Genomic DNA, 22,044 nt, shown 5'->3' with positions numbered 1-22,044 from the left:
TGTCATTTCCTATAGGAGTGGATGCAGCAGGATGTCTCCCACCTCCTAGGTGTTTTTAGGTGTTTTCAATACAAGTTGAGCTGGTGAAAAAAAGAAAAATTACATCACTGCTGTATACTTTCTGTACTCATGGACATGCTGGTGACTTGTTACCAGAGCTATGCGTGTTTGGAGTATTTTTGGCCTTGTTCTGCTTTTTGAAATAGAATTATGGATCCATCAAGAAAGCACTAATTCAGCTGAAAAAAAAAAGTTGTTTTGCTGTCCTTTTTGAACATTTTCACAGAAACCTACCGTAGTTCTTTTATTACGCGTGGATATTAGTTGTGAGCTTTAATGATCTGCTACAGCTGATGACCCACAATTTTACCATGGAGAGGACACTTTTGAAAAACCCTTTATTTCTGTGCTGCTTGCCAGATTCCCTAACTCTAAGGTTATATGACACTGCAGGCCCTATTTACTTTAGAACTCGCACTGCCTTTGTACACTATGCCCTTCTCTATTGCGATTGTACAGTATACTAGGTGGTGTAACATGCACTGGGAGTCCTTATTTATCTTACTGGGACAATCAGCGGGACCAGGTAAGAAGCCGGCCGGCATCTTGTGTTCTGCCGGCTGGCATCTTGTGTTCCGCCGGCCGGCATCTTACCGGTCCCGCTGGCACCCGACGCTGGAGAGGGAGATCGACGGACGACGCTGGACGGAGGACGACGCTGGAATACGAAAACGATGCTGGATGAGCACAGGGGGACCAGGTAAGTATGGATGGGAAAAATCTCGGGGTTAACCATCCTAGCCATTTTTTTTTGCCCGAACGAAGGTCGGGCTTAACAGCTAGGTGGTTAACAGGTGCCATTCTTCAATGATGTTACTACCTGAAAATGTTTACAAGGTTGTAAATGCAACTTAAAAATACAAAAGAAGTTTGTAAAAGGACGTGTGGAATGGAAAAAGCTAGAAAGGGACTGGGGAGTAGACAAATTTAGGGTAGTTGGGATTGCTGGGATAAAACAGCCCTAGAGGGCCACTTGGTTTTAGAAAACAAATGAACTTGAACTTTCAACTAATACTTGCCTTTTCACTGTGTCCCATAGGAGGATCCTTTCAGTATTGGATGTTCACTGACAGGAGCTCAGTTGCGGGGTTCTTGTCAGTGAATCTGCAAATGTTCCTCAGTCAAACTGTTGTTGATGTCCCCCATCCCCCAAAAATGGTTTAATCCCTGGAGCAAGTCAGGCACAGAAGCCAGGTACAAAGACGGGACTGCCAAAAGTCAAGGTAGCCAGGTACATGGGCAGGCTACGATAGCAAGCAAAGGAGCCGGGTAAAATTGGAGACTGAACATCCACCTGCTCCTGGCTACGTTTAACCTGGATTGCTCATGCACCTGGCACTCTGTCTATCCTGGCCTGCCTCTACACCTGGCTACCATTCTTTCTAATGTTGCTATGAACATGGTTTCCTTTCTGGTCTACCCAGACACCTGGCTCTCTTTCTAACATCTCCTGCCAATGTTCCTGGCTCCATTTTTGTCTGTGCTGGCTTGTCCATGTACCTGGCTACTTTTCTGTCTATCCTTGCCTGCCCATACAGCTGGTTCCCTTTCTGTCTAATGTGGGTTGCTCATGCACTTGGTTCCTTTGCCTGTGATAAACATGGTGCTCTAAGCCACACTTCTTGCAACCACTAATGCAAAAAAATTAATAAATAAAAATGACCCACTCATTGTTTCCTTGCCACCAGGCATTTCTCTCCTCTCGGGCACAGGTAGTAATGTTCTAGTATGTCCAGACATACTCTCGCCTTCTTGCTATGGTTGGCATGCTATACATCTGCATTGTCCCTCTCTAGGGAAGGTGTGATACCTGTGTAACCTAATATACTAAGCACTATGGACAATATTTCAGGTGTCAAAAACATTTGAAAATGCTTAAAGCGTACCTAAACTCAGAATTGTCACTTTACATAAAAGGGTAGACAACCCTTTTATGAAGGCTAAAAATTCTGTCTTTGTTTAGGTGCAACACACTTTAAAAAAAAAAAAAAAAAAAAAAAAAAAAAGGGGTGCAGCACCACCCCCTAATTCTCAGTCACCTAGGCAGTGGAGAATGAATTGGAGCGCAATACTTACATCACGCATCCCGGGAGGCTCTTGAGTGCTCCTTCTGTGCATGCCTGAGAAACATTTTTCGATATCACTCATCAGCAAATTTTTTTTTTCCATCTTACGTCACCCGATCTCGGGCCTGGGTCGGGTGATGTAAGATGAAGGACCTGAAAGAGAAGATGAAGATGGTGGCTCTGGGACAACGCAGGACACCCCCGGAGTGATCGGACTACCTTTTTTTTAGTTTAATTCCTCTTTAAGCGATTAAAAACACATTCCACAGAGTTCTAAAGAGGTGACGGGCAGCAGACTGCTCATAGAACTTACATTGAGCGTGTGCATATCTGTGAGGTAACGCTGCTTCCTGCACATTCAATGGACCCATTTGTACTTTTTCTACCCTTTCCTGCAAGTGGTATTTAGCACTCACTGCTTTCATTTTCTGAACATATTTACATTTCAGCTGTCTCCGGTAAGCATTGTCAGTCACAGGTGAAATACATTTAAAGTTTACAGCCGTCTGGAGTCAACATACATTCCTGACTGACATTGTGCCTCAAATCCTCCCGCCCTCACCTCAGAGCAGCTCACATTTGGGAGAAGCATGAGGCTGTGTAGGTTTATAGCTCCATTGTCTATGACATCACTGGGTTGCAGCCAATCAGCTTGCGGGGGTGTGTGCGGCATGGAGGAAGAGCTTATCAGCTCTCCGAGATACAATTGCTGGCAGGTTGGCTGTCACTCCCTTTCAGTATCATCTATAGGAAGCTGTCACGTGTGTCTCGCTGCTGTATACATCACATATGGCGTGTAGCAGAATGGCTCCTTCTATCAAGCTGGCTCAGAACATCAGGAACCCCCTGCGGGTCGCCGCACGCCTGAGGTCCTCCACAGCCACAGCTTCTAAGGTGAAAGGGGCTGCTGAGAACAAGGAGCAGCAGACGGGGGCCAGTCAATGGCCTTTGGGGTCCCAAGTAGATCACATTGAAAGATGCGAACATTTGGGCAGGAAGCCTTGTCCTGCAGCCACCATAAACTTTGAGAACACACAAGAAGCCTATAACAGTAAGGCCACCTGGGAGCTGCTGAGGAGCATCATGGTGTTCTGGCTCTGCTCTATCGATCAGGTTGTGAACAGAAACCAGCAGGTAAGTTACACCTAATGGTGGGTACAATCTTATACTAAATGCAACCTGGGATGGCCAGTCTACCATCAGCAGGTAGAGTGAATCTGGCAGATGAATGTGGGCAGTGCCAGTATTCAGCTGAATCATTCATAACTCAGCCCCAGGTGTAAGCTTAATGTAGATCTGCATGCATTATTCAATTGGTGATTCATCAGTAACAAATGTTTATGTTTAGGGTTCCAAGTCAAATGATCTGAGTTGCTTTGATTTGCTTCAGAGCTAAAACAACTCAGATTCATCTGTCTGATCACCATCTCCAAACATATGGTCAGTGTGGAAGTTTTTATGTGAACTTTGTCATGTCATGTGAAGTTTGGGAGGTAAATGAAATCCAGTCATTGGATGGTTTATAATTCAGATCAGAGATTGCTGGGGATTCCTTGATCAATGGGCAGTTTGTGCCTCTCAGGTCAGTAACTGATCCCATTGATATTTTGGCTATCTTTAAGGTTGACATTCTTCCCACTGGTCAGCAATGTAAGCGGCATTCTTCCCACTGACCATCACACTAATGTGCTGTGTATATAGTAATTATAGAAGGGGTTTCCCCAAGACTCATGTTAATAAGGTTAAAAATGATGCTTTAGAGTGTTTTTAGGGTTCCTATTTTTTTTTTCTTAAATATCTGCCAAACTTTTTTAAAATCCCTTTAAAATGTAAAACCACTCCAACTACTGAAGATCTTTAAAGGAACACTGTAAATAAACTACATAATTTTTATTAACTGATCAATGTGAAATACCTTTTATTGGGGAGTAGCAGTTAAAACTGTGGATTTTTTTGCTCCTGGACACCTACTGGCAACTGCAGTTTGGTGATCCTTCCAGGAATCCAGTTCCTGTCTTAGGTTCACAATGCTCACTCACTGAGCTATGGTGTGTTGCCTTAACATACTTTTTGTCCCACCACAGCAACAGTGTTAGGACTACAGAACACTTTCACTCTCTATCTATGCAACAATAGATGGGTGGTATTAAATGTATTTACCAGACCAAATGGGATAAAATCAGAGAAGTGTATTGTTAGGGTTTATATACCCTTTAAAGTGGAAATGAGCTATACAAAAAAAAATGACCTGCCATATTGATTATTGCTAAAGGGACAGGCAAATATTGAGCGCCTCCACCTTCATCCTTGTCAAATCTTCAGCCATCTAGATTAGTCAGGCTGGCATGTCCTGGCATCATACACTGCGCTGTGCATTCATTTTACTAATAAAGAACATCGCGACCAGGCAGGTGAAATGTTTTATTGCAAGAGGCAATAATCCTGCTTGCTTGCATTTTGTTATTATGGAACTTCAACTTAAAATATACCCATACTGGGGAAAAGTGTAGTAAACCAATATTTGTTTTAAAAAGTAGACCCCATAAAGAAGGGTAGTACCTTCTTCTTCCAGTTAACATTCAGCAACCTCCTTTATTGTCCCCTCTAGGGTTCCGGGTACTTTCTGAGAGTTGGTAATTTTATACACCCAGGGGAACTACTTATCTCCCCAACTTTACAGACTTTACTTCCTTTACCTCCCTCATCACTCTGCATGGCCGATTGGGTCTAAAAGATCAAACCTGGGGCTTATACAAGACAGAGGACCATCCCTGGCCCCACTGTTCAGTTGAGCTGTCAGTCACCAAGAAATATAACTGACACACGGAATGAAGGATGGTAAGCTGCATACTCCCCCACACCTAGAACCTTTCAGTATTGTTCTTCTACTAGCCAAAAGAAGCAGAGCTTGGGAGATCTAATAAAAAATAATTACAGTATGTGCACATGGGAGGGTGGTAGTTGAAGCAACTTTGTTGCCACCTCGAAATATTAAGAAAGACCTATTTACATTTCTCCTGGGTGTGATCTGCAGACCCCCATACTACAACAGTGGACATAGTAAAGTATGGGGCACAGAATCCTTTGTAATGGTAGTTTTTTAACAATGTGCAGGTTGACATTAGGACTGATACGTTTAGAAGTAAATCTGCTGCTGATGTCCTATTAGATTATGCTAAAGCTTGTCAAGGTGTGCCACCCTTGTGGGTGTGTGCAGTGATATCATCAATAGTACAGCTGTGTCTGCTTGTCATGTCTTGTTACCTAACAACTCCCTGTGTTTCATTCCACATATCTCCTAAACTGTGTGTTGTATGGACCTTAAAGACCAATGTGGCTTTTAACTTCCTAACCTCTAAAATGCAGGTAAACCCTGTTTGTTTTCATGTTTTTGAACTTGTGACCCCATATCTTTAATCTTCTAAAGTGGATCTAAAGTTCCACTTTAAAAAATGTGATCCGGCAGGGCTTTATTGTAAAATGGAACAGGAAATGCTCCTTGTGCATAAAGCATTCTTACCTGCCTAATCACTCCATGGAGCTGTAAAAAATCGCAGAGCCCACCCTAGTGGTCACTGTAACTTTATGAACTTCTATGCACTTGTGTGGGAGTTACGCCATCTTGGCCCAGCCAATTAATAAGGCCAAAGATCGCAACTATGAAGAGAAGTGAGAAGATGACAGCGCCCTGCACCAGAATGTGTGTTGGTGAGTATAGTGGGGATCTCTTCTCAATAATGCAAGACCACAGGCCCTTGGGGTCCTAAATATGAGCACCAGGATTCCCCAACTTGCATACTCTAGAGACCAGTGGTCTCAAAATAACATCCTCTAAATGAGAAAAGATTCCTGTTTGTTTTTAGGTTTTTCAACTTGTGATCTCATATCTTATAGTATGAAATCACAAGTTTGTAGTAATATTTGCCATAAGGGTCCATATAACACACCATTTAGAAGATAAGGATTCCCACATGTTGGGTATCATGACATCACTGCACACATCCACTAACTAAGATAGCCTAAACCCAATGGGTAGCATGATCTGATAAGACATAGATTAATAGGGTTTTGCCATAATGTCAAATATGCCTATATTCAAAAATATTTCACGTTATGGCCCACTACCTGCCAAAGTGTACCCCACCAGCGCTGACACAGCTGCCATGCCACTCGTTGTAACACCTGTTAACTTTGCTCAGAATATGTTGCTATGCACAGGATTGTGTTGGCATATAATAAGTTTGTTACATAATTCTGCTCTCTGAAGTTTCTGGTTGTGACATATGCCAACCTCTGCGCTTTACTTTTTAGCAGGACAAAACTGGTTGTTAGTCTCGTAAAAAGACATAAAAAGGTATTTCCTTGACAACTAGCCAGCCGCAGAACTGTTTTTTGTTTTAAATACTATTAGGTCCTTTATTGTAGAATAGCAATGTTCCTTCTACAACAAAATAACCTTATCTGCCTGATCACAACTTATTTAAATACACTTATCTCTACCCGTTCTGTCTTGGGCGCTGAAATCTTCTTTCTTCTTCTTTTCCTTGCTTCAATTTTTGGCCATCTTGATTGGCTGAGCAAAATGATGAAGTAACTATTATATAATTTCTTTTTAAATGTTCAGTTCTGCTCTCTAGTATTGTTAAAAAGCATTGCAGCAGGTGGTTATACCAGAGTCTTAATGGTCTGTGCTATTTGGAACACATTGACTTGTATTCACTTAGTCTGGACTTGTAAGAATACATACTCCTTTTTCTAACTATTAAAAACTAGGTAGAGCCGGCTGTGGGCACAGCTTTTTGCACGTGATCCCTGCGGTTTGCATTGTCCTATCAAAGAAGAAGGTTGTGTTCCAACCAGTCAGCATTTCTGCTAACACTTCCAAAATGTCCATTCTCTACACCTACAAAGCTAAATACACCGTTTATTATTGTGTATGTTTTTTGTTTATGTATTTTTTCTGAAACCAGTTACAAATAAATAACAAATATTAGGTATATGATTGGTAGTTTTAGCAGTTTGCTAAAACTACACTATTTAACCACGAAAAAAAATGCCAAAATCTCAGACAGGAAGATCTGCCATGGGATGAGGCAGTCATTGCTGACCTCTCCTTCCGAATAGAGCAATTGACTGGCAGTCCTGCTGAACATCTTGTTGCAATATTCTGAGTCACTGACCCAGAACAACCTTGATAAGGACTAATGATTTACACTGCTTTTGTCACCTGCATGCTCGTTCCAGGTCACTGACTCCACTATTGGAACAATACCTGTTCACTATATTTTGGATATATTATTATAGATATTATGATTGGTATCTAAAGAATCTATTGGTAGTGCCTCCCTATCCCATCTTGCTAATTGGTTTGGTCTAAAAGAAGAGAAAGATGCAAATAGGTTCCTTACACTGCTCTTTCCTCCTGTAAGATATGGTCAGCAACTTGCAGTTGTAAAGCCCCTCTACATTTAGATGGGGAGAGGCATTTTTCGGCTGCTCCTGCCAGTTGGATTCTTGCCATCCACTCGTCTGCCCCAAGGGCTGCATTGATACAAATTTAACATTTTACCGCGTATAGCAGTAAACAGTTCAATTTTGCCTCCATACCATTTTTTATTCTGAAATTGCCATTTTGGCGCTGTAGAAATAAAAGTAACAAAATTAACTTGTTTTAACTTCTGATATTATTTTGGTTTTTCTTTAAAGCTGCTCCAGTTATCAAAAAAACTACTTGGCCAGAGGCTCTTTGAAACGATGATGAAGATGACCTTTTATGGACAGTTTGTTGCTGGAGAAGATCAGGAAACTATCAAACCACTAATAAGACGGAATCGTGCGTTTGGAGTTGGCTCTGTCCTAGACTACAGTGTGGAAGAAGACCTTACTCAAGAAGAAGCAGAAAAGAAAGAGATTGAGTGAGTATCCCAGGTCAGGTACCACTGACACCAATGATCTTTTTGGCTATCTGAAAGGGTTGCAGCCTAGACACTGGCCAACAATGTAAAAGGCATTCTTCCTAATGACAACCAGCGTACTGTGAGCTGTGGATAAAATAATTATAGGAGGGGTTCCCTGAAGACCTGAAAGTTATTTTAAGGGCCCCCCCCCCCATGTTAAAAAGATTGAGAAACACTTGAATAAGCTGTTCCCCAGCTTCCAGTATAGTTTGGAAGAAATGTCTGGTATAGGTGTCTGTCGGCAATCTGGGTACAGATTTGTCTGAGTTGAATAAAGCAAAGACAGATGGATCTGATAAGGCAGTGGTCCCCAACTTCTTGCATGTCCCGGACCACTAAATACACGTACTTCAAACTGTGCATGCGCAGGGAGCTGTGTGGCACTAAAAGGGGAATAAACGCCCCCGATTGACGTCATGATGCCAGAACCCTCCCACTCTCTCATCCCAGGTCTGAGCTCTCCTGACCGCGCTAGTGGGTGCACCGGCCAAAGCCGCAGACCACCTGTCAGATGGCCCAACTAGTTGGCAGCGGATGGGGGGTTGGGAACCCCTGTGATACAGAACAAAATGTGATGAGGATATGTGCAATTCAGACTAAAAGCATTTCTAGTTCTGGATTTTGTCCATTAATCTGTATTTGAACTTTTAGAATCAAATGTCTAATCTAAATTATCTAGAGATATTTAAAAATATAGCTGAAGAAATCACAAGTCTGTTTTGCCACGGGGTCAAAAAAGAACAAGTACTGGAGATTGCTCAGTCATATTCATTGAAAGATCACTCATTTCTGTGGCCCCATAACCATGCATATTTTCCAGTAAAAGTGGTGGAACAGCTTCAATAACTAGTAAGTTTGCTTCCTCTAGGTTTCAGTAAAGTTGGGAAAATGAGCACAGAGAGAGTAACTTGAGTAACGTAATACTAGATAAACGTTTTGTCAAAAGTTGATATTGACATATCTAAGGATCTGTTTAGCAAATATTACATAATGCGAAGATGACGTTCAAAGTCAGTGTTGAGTATTCTTTCAGACTCTGGCATTTGGTACTACAGAGGGTGTGATCACATGGACAGTTGTTTTGCCATAAGGTAATTTTTCCTGTATGCCCTATTTCAACTGATTGGCACCTGGTGGTGCTTGCAGGCTGTTTATTAAATGCCTGAAAAACGTTATAGAAGCAGTTTTCTAACTTTGCAGTTGTCATGCACCGGCACCCGGAATGAAGAGGTTTAGGAAGCAGAAAGATGTCTTGCAAAGCATTTGAAAAGCATTTCCTATTCAAGTCTATTTATTCAGTTAACAAACTCGCCTACCGTGGAAAGTGACACAAAGCATCCTAGCACCTGGATTGAATTACATCGCAAACGTACTTGTTGCCTCCCTAAAAAAAGGAAAAAAAACTCTTCCCTTCTCTCATTGGTTTCCATTATAATAAGAAGACTTCTCATTATTTATCTGGTATTATATCAGAGTCTTGATACTAAAGTTGTTCTGTGTGCACATACAAAGCACCTGGAGGTGCATCAAAGCTTCATACTGCAGTTGCCTGCTAATCCCCCACATTATCTGCTACTGTTGACCCGTATGGCTAATTACTATGCATATAGTACTTTAGAGGAGATGGGACAATTAGAACCATTCTCTCAGGAAAGAAAGGTGGTTATTTGTGTAAAACCCCACGGTTTAAGGCACCTGCAACATTTAACCAAGCTAAGCTGAACTGTAGGCACCTAACATCCCCATGCTATGGGAAGGCAGTGTTTGCTTTAATTTGTTTATCTGGTTCTCTTAAAGTTTATTACATTTTGTTTATAAGGGGTTTCTAAAACTGGTTTTAGTATTGTAGTAAATGTAGTAAAATGTTATTATAAATGCAACAAAACTGAAATGAGTTAATTTATCATGCATCAGATGTCTTTTAACACTGTCATGTGCTGATGACTAATTTATGTAGTGACTTTTTATTTATCTTAGCAGGCAGGGAGGGGTTTGGTCTCCTAAAGCTACGTACACACGTCAGATTTTTATCGCCCGATAATCGGCATCGGCCAATTATCGGGCGAAAATCTGCCGTGTGTACAGTCGGTGTCGTCCATCGTCCGGACGACCGACCTGCCTGATCCACGGACGATGGACGACAGCCGATCCTAATGAAAGGGAAGGGGAGAGCGCGCAGCAGGGTGCCGCTCCGTCGCTCTCCCCCTCCCCTCTCCATAGAGCATGAACGGTGCTGTATGTACAGCACCGTTCATGCATCGTGCACTCCCTCCCAAGTGTGTACGCAGCTTTACTAAAGCTGTGTACAATATAGGAAATATCCTTAAAGCCCATCTTTGGGCAAATGATTTTTATACCTCTTTCTTCCCTTCTTTTCACCCATTCATGGACAAATGAGGAAAAAAAACAAAAACTTTTTTTTATTTACCAGAGTCTGCTATCCATGTTCCTTAGCAGCACTTCTTCTTGGTATGGAGACATGTGATTTAGTACTCAAGCATCTAGAATCTTAGATTTACTGCTGGTAGCCAGTTAGGTGGAGTTCCAAAGAAGGCGCCTTCCACTTTGTTGTAAAAATAAAAGTTAGGAATATGCAGATTTCCTCATCTGTAAACAGTTTGCAGGAAAGATAGTAGCATATAATAGTCAATATAACCCTAGCATGGCAATAAATGCACATGCATTAGTATACATTGCGTTAGGATATTCTGTCCTTTATACCACAATGGATCAAAAATTATGCACACAACATATTTGGCAGCACATATTAGTGCACTGTTGCACACTTTTCAACAACCCAACCGTATTGTATGGTGCACCATTTAAGGATTTTTGTATTAGTGATTTGTTATTTGACTGAAAAGTGGCAGTTTGTGACCTAGGGGCTGGTGAATTTGACTTCACCTTACTTTGTTCTTTTGTCCAAAACTGCGATAATTGGGTCTATGGTTACAGACTGTGGCATAGCTTTGTTTATAGTGTTGGTGTTCGAATTCAGGTTGTCCTCATATTCGACCCGAATATGGCTGTTCGAATTCGGATAGTCCCTACCCGAAAAACACGGGATTCGACTTCACGAGTTTGTGTGTAAAAATAAGTGTAAAAAAAAATGCTTTAGTGTTAAAAGTAATTTATTGAATTTCTGTAATTTGTGTAACTAACTTTTATTTGTTTTTACAGGTTATCCCACAATGACTGCACAGCCATGGGAATCCTCCTGTCAGTGTGGGATCCCCAGGCACTAGAGGTTAAATGAGGACAAGTCTCCCCATTCATTCACCTCTAGTGCTCTGTGATTGGCTAGGTAATGGAAAATCCTGATGACGCTTGAGCTGTCTTCAGGATTTACCTTTCCTCAGCCAATCGCTCTCATCTGAATTCAGTTCCCACGGTCACCAGGCTGTACTTATAATTAAGTACAGCCCGGGGAGCGTGGGAACCTGTGGTCACAGCTGATTGGAGGTACACTAGTGCTTCCAATCAGCTGTGACTGCAGGCGAACTCTCAATGGAGTATCTTCATTGAGAGTTTATCTGCAGTTCAGTTCCCACGGTCACCGGGCTGATAAGAATAGCCCGGGAATGTGGGAACTTGCGGTCACGTTACGCTGTTCTGTGTGTGTTCTTAGAGATTCCCTATCCAAGAAAACATTCTAAAGTTACGCAAGAGCAATCAGGAGAGCAGAGTTCTCAGCTCAGCTCCCCTGATTGCTCTTGCAGTTCTACGCAGTCCCGAATAATAACCCGCCCCCCATAGACTTTAATGGTGTTCAAATTCGGCATTCGATCACCCCAAAAATATCTGGCTATTCGATCGAATAGCTGCCGAAACGAACACTGAGCTATTCGACCAACACTATTTGTTTACTGGTTTTGCAATGATTTCAGCAAACATTGGCAGAGGAAGAGGTGATTTAAAGTAGTCAAACCTTTATTCTGCATGCCTCATCTTTATCAAAATTTGTGTTTCTTATGCAGTCCAGTTGCAGCCAGGATACATTTGTTTCCCCATTCTTTTGAAAAAATGCGTTTTCGTAGTGCACTTAGTTCTTCTTTAAGGTTTGTGGGCAAATAGTTTAAAGGAAACTACTTAGGAAGTGGTGAGGTTTTCTTCACTTTAATATTCTTTTAATGCCATTGCCCCAATGAAATACTTTATGGTTTGACCTGGATAGAGCATTAACTAGCATCATAGTCTACAAATTTCCAGTGCAGGTTAGTATTATGCAATACAAAAGACTATCAAGGAGTTTTATGATTAAAAAAACTGGACAAACTGTTCTCATTCAGGAGATTTTGAAGGCCAAAACAAATATTTTCACTCTGTGGAAGCATTGTTTGCGTGTTCTTCTTTTTACCAATTCAGATTACTTATTTTTTTCTGGCATGTTCTAATACTGATTGTGGAAATAATGTCTAGATGAAGATTAATCAGTAGCAGTCTACAAGGCAGAAAACCTTATCCATCCTTACCCATGCTGCCAGACAATCCCGTCTCCCTGTGATGAATGCACATCTTTGTGTATTAAAATATCATATTGCACATACTTTAATAAAGGACTGGAAATAAACGTTTGAAGCAATCGCACCACTTGGGAATTAAAATGCAGGCTTAAACTCAGGTCTTTAAAGCTGAAATCCTTGCTAAATGCTTTACTCACTAAAAAGATTTGGTTATAGTTGTTCAAAAATATTGCCTTTTATTGCTTTTTTAACCTTTAAAGTGGTTTTGGAAAGTTGGGTTGGCTCACTAGCCTTTGACCAAACATTTTAGTGCCTATTAGTGAAATATTACCAGCACATCTACTTCTTACAAATTCCTTTCTTCTCCAATGAGAACTGGCATGTATACTGAAAGCTCACACATTCTGAGTGGCATAAAAATTGCTTAAGAAGCAGTATTTAAGAATCTGGGCCACTTTATTAGGAACACTTTGCTAGTATGGCATTGTACCCCCTCTTTCTTTGAGAACTGCTATAATTGTTTATCGCATAGATTCAACAAAGCTCAGCCTAAAGCTAGGTACACACGTGCAATAATTGTCAGTCGTTCGTTTTCTAATAATTATGCACGATTATTTTGAACGATCGTATTGTGCACAGTTTTGTACATGCTGTAACGATATGATAATAATGTACACATGCTAGATAGGATTGTTTTAACGATAAAGAAAAAGCACTGCAGAACCATCCACGATCACTGAACTACCGTACACACAATAGATAGCGAACGATCATCACGCAATCCAATCTGCCGGGACGGTCGTTTGTTTCCAGTGACAATCCTTGTTCGTCCGCGTCATTGTGCACCTTTTTTTGTTAACGAATATTGGAGGAACGGTCGTTAGTCGTTTGTTTTCAACGATAATTATTGCAAGTGTGTACTTGGCTTAAGAGCTTGTGGTGGCAAATGTTTACTTTACTTCTTTTATTTTCTCTTTTTTCAAGTTTTAGTTTTCCGACGCTCAGAAATGAATACACTCTGATAATTTATTTTAATGTCGCCAATAATGTGTAAGTTCAAGCATGCAAAAATATGAAAGTGACCTTATTGGTAAACTTTACCTAAACTAAAAACACTATACATTTCATCTACAGCATAACATAATTTTTAGAACACTTGCAATGATATTAATACAAAATAGTTTGGACTTATTTTTGAACATCATTTGAAAAAAGCATTTCGTAGTGTATTAGACTTCTCAGGAATATAGTCAGACTGGATGAACAATTAATTCTCCGAACCGGATAGTTACCATAGGTATGAAATGTTTCGTGGACGAATTTAATTAATTATCCAATTTTGCCTGAGGGTAAGGCTGTTTCATAAACATCAATAACACACTTTAATCAGGCAGTTGACGGTATACCTCGGTTAGGAACTGAAAGATTTGATATGTGTAACAGGTGGTATTTTACTTTTAAAGCAACTCTGTCACAAAAACTCCACTATGAAATAAATCTTCTGAAATAAGAAATCTGACACTTATGTAAAAAGGGGTCCTGGGTCACTTGCTGTACTCAGTGGTACCTCCTGCCAGCCCTATGTCCCTTTATGATATATAATGATTCAGGAGTTTTTTAGGAAGGAGAACATGGCACAACGGGGAACCAAGTAATAGATCCTGCTTAAAATATTTGTTTTCTGATGAGAGACTTCAAATTTTTTTTTTTTTAGTTCATCATTGTGCGTTGCTGGCACTGAAAGAGGTAAATAATACATTTTGTATATGGATATGAACAGAGCTTTCTAAAAAATAGAGCCCTATGATTTTTGTAGCAAAATCGTTAAGATTTGATCTGGCTAGTGTACAGCAGAAGAGTGTCTTGTATAAAAGTTGGTCCACACAACAGAAGTGCAATCTTTATTATTAAACAACATTTTAATAAACAACAAAGTCTGGCCCGCTGGCCAAATCTGACCCGCAACGTCTTTTTTTTTTTTGGCCCCCAAAGGAATCCTAAATATGATATGAAATACAATTCCCGGCATCACTCGCGTCTATAGACCAGCAGCCTCTCTGCCTATGCGTGACCCTGCAGTGGAATGGTGCTTAGACTTTGTCTAAGTTTCTAATTTTGGCCCACTGTGTATTTGAGTTTGACACCCCTGGACTAGACCATTTAAATATTTCCCCTTAAACCACTCCCACTTCTTAAACCTTTGTCCCAGTCTCAAATGTTTTGCACACTGAGCTTGTTTTTCTCCAACTTTCTGAGTATTTAGTGCAATCTATCTTTCCTTTATTCCTAACCGGTTTTACTGTCCCTGCCAAAAAAAAAAAAAACTTTTCTGCAGCATGCTGCTATCACCACCTTGGTGTGGGAATGTGTTGTGGAGTCTTGGCTTAAAGTGTTGGGCTTGCACCACAATGGTTTAATATGACCAAGGAATATTTTTTCATGTGTTTTAGGAGTCCCCCCACATATTGCTAAGTGTATTAGATAAAGTCCAAAGACAATGTATTTTAATTCCAGATTGTAGTGTAATAAAAAAGGCCAAGGGGATAAAAACTTTATTTATTTTTTTTTTTACTGGACTTGCATATAAAAGTTGCTTCTCCTGATGTTCTCGAAGTAATCCCCAGGTTGCTTACGATCAAACTCTACATATATACCCACAGAGCAGCACACCTTCTGCTGTAGTTCCCACGTCTTCTCTAATTTACAGCTGTACCAGTGCGATTTATACACTTCTCCCTCATTGACCCTACAATTCTACTTTAATAGGTGTACTTGGTTCATTAAAACATAGACTTTGAAAATGAAGGTTCTCCTTTTTAAATACCCTGTTAAGTAGTCTCAGGACTTTTGTAAAAAAAAAAAAATAGGTAAATCTAAGAAACATATACTACAACGTTCTCCCCAGCCCCTTTTACCGAGGCGCAACATCACCTACAATTTCTTCCCACACAGCTTTTAAAAATTATTATTTTTTGAAGGTGAATCTTATCTGTACATTGACATTCACAGCCAAGTCTCAGGTTGTTAAAAATATTTTTTTTTTGTAATCTGTATGGAAGTTGAGTTTCACACTTGATACATTTTTTCAGTTTTATTTAAACAGATCTTCATGCAACTGTAAAAATTTGCACCTCTCCAGCTTATTTCTTGAGCTGTGAAGGCTGAAGAAGCAGTGAAGCATGGCACCTTTCATGTATATCTTGGTATACATATTCATACATTTTGTTCTTTTGTCTAATAGTTTCAAATTCTGTCTCTTTTCTAGTTTTTAATCTAATTTCAATGATACTCACTCTCCCTGTCCCACACCATTACAGTAACAATAGCTGAAGATTGAAATCTTCATGCCATTGGAGTTTAAGGATTGCTGCAAATGAAATCCTTTATTACCCATGTAGCAAGGTTTTCTAACCTCTGCCCTGTTTCATCAGTGAGGTACAAATTGGATTTAAATCTATTTCACGTCTGTAACCATCAGCTTTTAGAAGGGAATGTGAATTTTGATTTGGTAAGTGTTAATGTTTAAAGCTGTAGTGGGTGCAATGGAGTGGAAATGTAAATCGCATTCAACTTGACCTAAGTGCTTAACAGAAATGGGTTTCTTAACTGCTTTCCCTCCCACCTTACTATCACAGCTTGGATATTATTCTGTTGGAGCAGATCAGCCCCTGAAATATCATAGGCTTATAGGGAGGCAGTGCCTTTATTCAGAGTACATTGCTGGTTCAGAAATTCTTAGTACAGGCAGTTCCTAGGTAAATAAATACTCAAGGTTATGGTTTGTATTGGCAGTAGTATTTGTGAATGTCATTTGTGAAATGTGTTTGGAAATGCCTCTGTATATCTCATCATCTGTAGAAGAACAAAGGAAGATAAATTGTGTTTTGGTTCCCTTCTAGTCAATGTAATAATAATACAATTCATTAACTTGTGATAAAATATATACCCCCTAAAGTTTCATTTGGGTTCCATAGAATTAGCAGGCAGCAGTTACAGCAAAGCTGCTCTTAGTAATGCGCCCATATCCTCTAGGTCTTTGGCTTGTATCTGTTGCACATAACTGTGACACAATGGGCCTCATTTATTAAAGCTCTCCAAGACTGAAGATCCTTCATTTTCATCAGTGAAGCTAAGCATCCAGCAAACCTGGAATCGGGTCCAGGAATGAAAATATTTGCTAACAAAGAATTACTTTGATTAAATCAATTTTAGGTTTGCTGGATCACCCAGCTTCACTGATGAAAGTGTATCCTCCCGAGCCTTGAGGGCTTTCATAAATCAGGCCCAATGAGCCTAATTCATCAAAGCGCTACTGGACTGGAGAATTTAGACTATCATGGGTGAACCTAGGTGTTCCAACAAACCTGAAATGAGTTTGGTCCACAATTGAAAGCATTTGCCAACTAATAGCAAATTGGCTTTTAAAAATCAATTCCAGGTTTCCTGGATCACCCTATGATAGTCTATCCTGGAGAGCTTTGATAAAACCAGACCAATATGGCAGCAATATTCCTTGCAGCCATAAAAGAAACTGGTCTGAAAAGGTTACTCCTGTACATTCGCAAGATCTCCTTTCTATATTACTGGTCTAGAGCAAAGTATTGCTGGAATTATGGGTTATGCAGAGCCACCAGCTTGCAAGCAAAGACTAGCATGGAAAGTTATAACTAATCACAGGCAGTGATCATCATAATACCAGGGTTGACTAGGTACAGTTAGACCCAGACTGGTTTGCTCTAATAAATAGGTTCTGACTACTGATTTGTGACACTGAACCCCTGGCAGCAATTTTGGTATTCCTGTTCTTTGACTTCTTCCAGTCCTGACATATGAGCAGTCATTTGAAATTCCATGATACCTGTACATTATTTTCCTTACAGTACAATTTATGGTTTAAAATAATTTGGCCATCTTTTTAGATCTCCTTCCAGACTCCCTATCTATCTACAACCTTGGGTTCCACCTGTATTTCCACTTCCTTATGAAACTTAATTTAGAACACCCGATTCTACTTACAAGACTTCAGTCTCACATATAATAGAAACTTTGGCTAATTTCTTGCCGGGAATATACAGACTTTTGAGTTGGTCCTTCTTTTTTTATTCTGCTGAGTTTTACATGTTTGAACTTTTTGTTTTTTCTTTTCCAAAGCCGAGGAACAAGACCATTTGTCAAGTAAATAGCTATAAGTTCTAGGTACACACCATATGACAGTGATCAAAGGACCAGTAAGGAAATTAAATGTGCATCCACACATATTTTTGTAGAAATGGGAAGCTGTGCAGAACGTGATTAGGATGGCAAAGGAAAAGTGAAGCTAACATGTAAATCCTAATTCATTTTAGTCTCCCCACGTACCATATCTCATATCAGGAGTGCTGAAACAGAAAGGTGCGCTGTGCTTTTGTGCATACAGCAGGACTTGGATACATCTGCCAGCAGCTTGTGCCCAGCTAGATTTTTTTTTTTTCTCCTGGAATTTATTTTCATGCATACTGAATTATTAATGCACAGATGATATTTTTGTGGCATGATTTGTCTGCTAAATCTTTATATTCTCCTGTCTTAAAAAAAAAAAAAAAAAAAAAAAAGTTTGCAGGATGAGCGTCTCACAGCACCAGTCCTACTGAGCTTTGTTCATAAGGCTAAAAACAATTGTAAAAACTTATGGATGCTTACTGTGCCCTTTCTAAAGACATGCTATGAGACTTAGTATTGCTAAAAAGGTTATTGTGGGAGATTATACCTGATGGTATTATCTAATAGGGGTTGAAAAATGTTTACTGTTTTTTTATTTTTTTTTTATTATTTTTTTATAAATCTATTGTGCCAAGTCAGTGGCCCCTTGTTACTTATGGTGCTACTCTAAGGACCAGTAAGCAGAGTAGTCCTTCCTTGGGTCTTTCTTGTGCCCAGGATTGTTGTGTCTTTTGACCAGATACTCGATTGAAGGTGGCAGAGACTGGTAAAATCAATGGCACCCATTTTTTCCCTTCTTTAGTATTTGTTTTCAGCAGCGAGAGCTCAGCACGTCTAGTTTTAACAGCACTTAGAACTACTGTGAATAGTAGGTGGTTTTCCCTAAATCATCCCTCTAAAATAAAATCCCTTTTTGGCATTTTTTTTAAAACGATGATACGGGAACATGTTGATCCAAGGATTAAATACAACTACCTATTTATGGAGTTGAAAGGGTTTACTGTTTTTTTGCCTTCCCCTGGGCCAAAACCTGTTGCTACATGGATTTTGTTAGAAATAAAAAAACTACTGTATGTGCAGTGTCCACTTGTTTTATTATTATAACTTTGTTGGCAGTAATTTAATACATTCTGGTGTTTATTTCTGCTTCCTGTAGTTTGCTTTTCTTTTTTTTCATGAAAGCAGAATTTATTTTTTTACCAAGTAACTGATTTTTGTGGCTGATCACAGGCACTTCCAACATTGTATCCCGCTGCTTTGAACATCTTTTAACAGCCACCCATTAATAGATGGAACAGGTGATCCCCCTATCTGTATCATTTAATCTACACACCAGATGGAGTGACTGCTTCATAAATCCTTCCTGGTGATGTTATTCCAGTCTGTGTTCTCTTCTGATTTGATCAGACAGAAACCCTTATCTATCTTAGCTATTGTTTTTATGTCTGTACTCTATGGTGTGGAGCACAGCAGACAGTTTAACAAGCTGCAGGAGACAGGTGTTAGACAGCAGTGCTGGTCTGGGAATTGCTTATATTCTGCTGAGGGAGACTTGACTCAAAATAACCATAACCCATGGTCTCTCTAAGGACCTGACAGTCTTTAATAGTGAAATTGTGACAAAGAAAAAAATACTGATTTATCATTGCTTACCATGCAACTTCTCCGATCTGTAACCTTATATATGACACACCAGTGGATTTTATTATATAACAATTTATATCTTCATTTTTCCAGTGCTTTGTCTTTATTGTCATTCTGCTGTATAATACTTCTCTCTATTACATAGACTACTCCTGTGTTGCGTAAAGCCTAGCAGCAGATGTGACACACTTGTGTATACTGTTCTTTTTTTAATTATATGGCTGTCCAACTTATTCCCAGGGAATGGTTAAATGTTGCAGCATCTGCTTTGTGAGGATATTTAAACAATGAACTGACAATCCAAAAAAAGCACAATGACAGATGCAGTCTCTTAAGACAAGCTTTCTCATAGATGTTCTCCCATGTTTATCTCTTAACAATGTTATGAATTCATTCTAACAAGTCCTTGTCACACTTGATAAAGCAAGGATACAGAGCATCATAGTGCTGCAAGTCAAAAGGAATTACTGCTGGGTTAGCCTACTTACTTTGTAAAAAAGAAAAAAAAAAGTGTTCATAAAAAGTCAATTAATTGTTGTTGCAATATAGGTGTGAACTAACTACTTAAAGGGTTCTATTTATAAAACAGGGAATCAGACATTCCCTCATGGGTATCTTCCAGATTCATGTGGTTCAGTAGCCAATTCAAAGTCAATTAATTGTTGTTGCAATATAGGTGTGAACTAACTACTTAAAGGGCTCTATTTATAAAACAGGCAATCAGACATTCCATTATGGGTATCTTTCAGATTCATGTGGTTCAATAGCAGTAATTGATTCCCACAAGGGACTTCTCTGTTTTATAAATAGAGCTCTAAGTGTCTGTGAAATGTCCTATTAAAGTATATGTAAATCCAATCTGTAATCCAGTACATACCTAAGGGATTTTGGTCCATGTTGACATTAAGGCATCCGTGATACAAATTTCCCATTCCTCTACATCCTTTTAGGTTGAGATTTGGTGACTGTAGAACTGAACTAAAATTTAACTTATTGTCCTATTTGAGCTTTGTGATAAGATGTGTTATCCTTCTGTAAGCAGCCATGAGAAAATAGGTACACTTCATTAATAAGGGGATGGACATGGTCAGCAACAATACTAATGTAGGCTGTGGCTTTTAAATGATACTCAATTGGTACGAAGAGCCTAAAGGGTTTCAAGAAAACACCCCCACACCATTACACCACCAACAGCCTGAACTATTTATACAAGGCTGGATGGATCCAACGTTTCATGTTGTTGACTCTAAGGCTAGGTACACACGTGCAATAATTATCAATTGAAAACAAACGATCCACAGTTTTTCCCGAATATTTTGAACGCTCGTATTCTGCACAATTATGTACATACTGTAACATTCCACCAATAATCTACACACTAGGAATTAGATCCGCCGGAACAGTGAGATTCCTCGTTCATCAGCGTTTTGACAAGTGTGAACTTTTTTTGTTAACAATTATCAAACGATCTTTCATGGATCGTTCGTTTACAACAGGGGTCCTCAAACTTTTTAAACAGGGGGCCGGTTCACGGTCCCTCAGAATGTCGGGGGGCCGTACTATAGTTTGAAAAAAAACAGGAGAACATTCTTATGCACACTGCACAAAACGTATTTATTGTATAAAAAAACATGAAAGAACAATACTATATGCACAGCACACTTGCCGATCATTAAAAAAAAAATTGGCGTTTACTTTGGTTTTAAAATTGCTTGAGATTATTTCTTTGCATGGAAAATGCACAGATAAATTTGAATTTGCACAGTTAAATTTGAATTTTCACATTTATCTTGCATTTTCCATGCAAATGAATAATCTCAAGCAATTCATTAATTTGCTTCTTTTTATACACCCTACCCTACACCCAACACTACCCCACACTTTTTATTAATTAAAAGAGGGCTGCTAAAAAAACTTTGTCAGTGTCTGCTACCTGTCACTCACTGCTGCCTTCATACATGGATCACACTGCAGCACATGTGTACATGATCAATGTGCATAGTATGTTTATACTATTTACAAATGTACATTGATCATGTACATTTGTGCTGCAGTGAGAACCAGCCTGATGTATGAAGGCAGCAATGAGTCTCTGCTCATACCTTCTCTGCCTGATGGCTTCAGCCCGACAGCTCCAGCGTTACCCCGGCAACAGTGGTGTCACGTGACCGGGTTCCCTGGAGTCCTGATGGCATGCAGCCAGAGCTCAGGCAGGAGAAGCCTCAGCAGCCGGCGGGCCGGATGGACAACCTCATCGGGCCGTATTCGTCCTGCGGGCCGTAGTTTGAGGACCCCTGGTTTACAACAACAGCCATTGCACATGCGTACACAGCCTAAATTCTTACCCTACTAGCTCTTCATCAGGCCAGGGAACATTTTTGCTTTCTTTGCTCGTCCAGTTTAGAAAAAGCTGTGTGAATTGTAGCCTTGGGCTCCTGTTCTTAGCAGAGAGTAGTGACGACTAGAGTGGACTTCTGCTGCTGTGGCCTATCTGGCTCAATGTTTTATGTGTTTGGAGATGCTCCTCTGTATACTTTGGCTGTAATAGCTGGTTATCTGAGTTACTGTTACTTTTCTAATACCACAAACCAGTTTGGCCATTTGCCTCTTGCCTCTGGTATCAACAAGGCATTTTTGCTGAGGGAACTGCTGCCT

The 22,044-nt window shown here is 39.9% G+C and overlaps 1 protein-coding gene across 1 annotated transcript in view; it reads left to right on the top strand.

Annotated features, from left to right (window-relative positions):
• The first annotated feature begins 2,837 nt into the window (after window positions 1-2,837).
• PRODH (proline dehydrogenase 1) overlaps window positions 2,838-22,044 on the top strand; it is a 69,855-nt gene continuing 50,648 nt past the window's right edge. Inside the window, exons 1-2 of the mRNA XM_072413922.1 lie at window positions 2,838-3,260; window positions 7,833-8,041. Of these exons, the coding sequence (XP_072270023.1) occupies window positions 2,916-3,260; window positions 7,833-8,041 (554 nt within the window). The 5' untranslated portion in view covers window positions 2,838-2,915. The remainder of the gene's footprint in view (window positions 3,261-7,832; window positions 8,042-22,044) is intronic.

The sequence above is a fragment of the Pyxicephalus adspersus genome, chromosome 6 (genome assembly GCF_032062135.1).
Source record: "Pyxicephalus adspersus chromosome 6, UCB_Pads_2.0, whole genome shotgun sequence".
In the NCBI taxonomy this organism is placed as follows: Eukaryota; Metazoa; Chordata; class Amphibia; order Anura; family Pyxicephalidae; genus Pyxicephalus; species Pyxicephalus adspersus.
The sequence above is the reverse complement of the archived record's forward strand: the minus strand, read 5'-3'. Positions and strand labels throughout refer to the sequence as shown.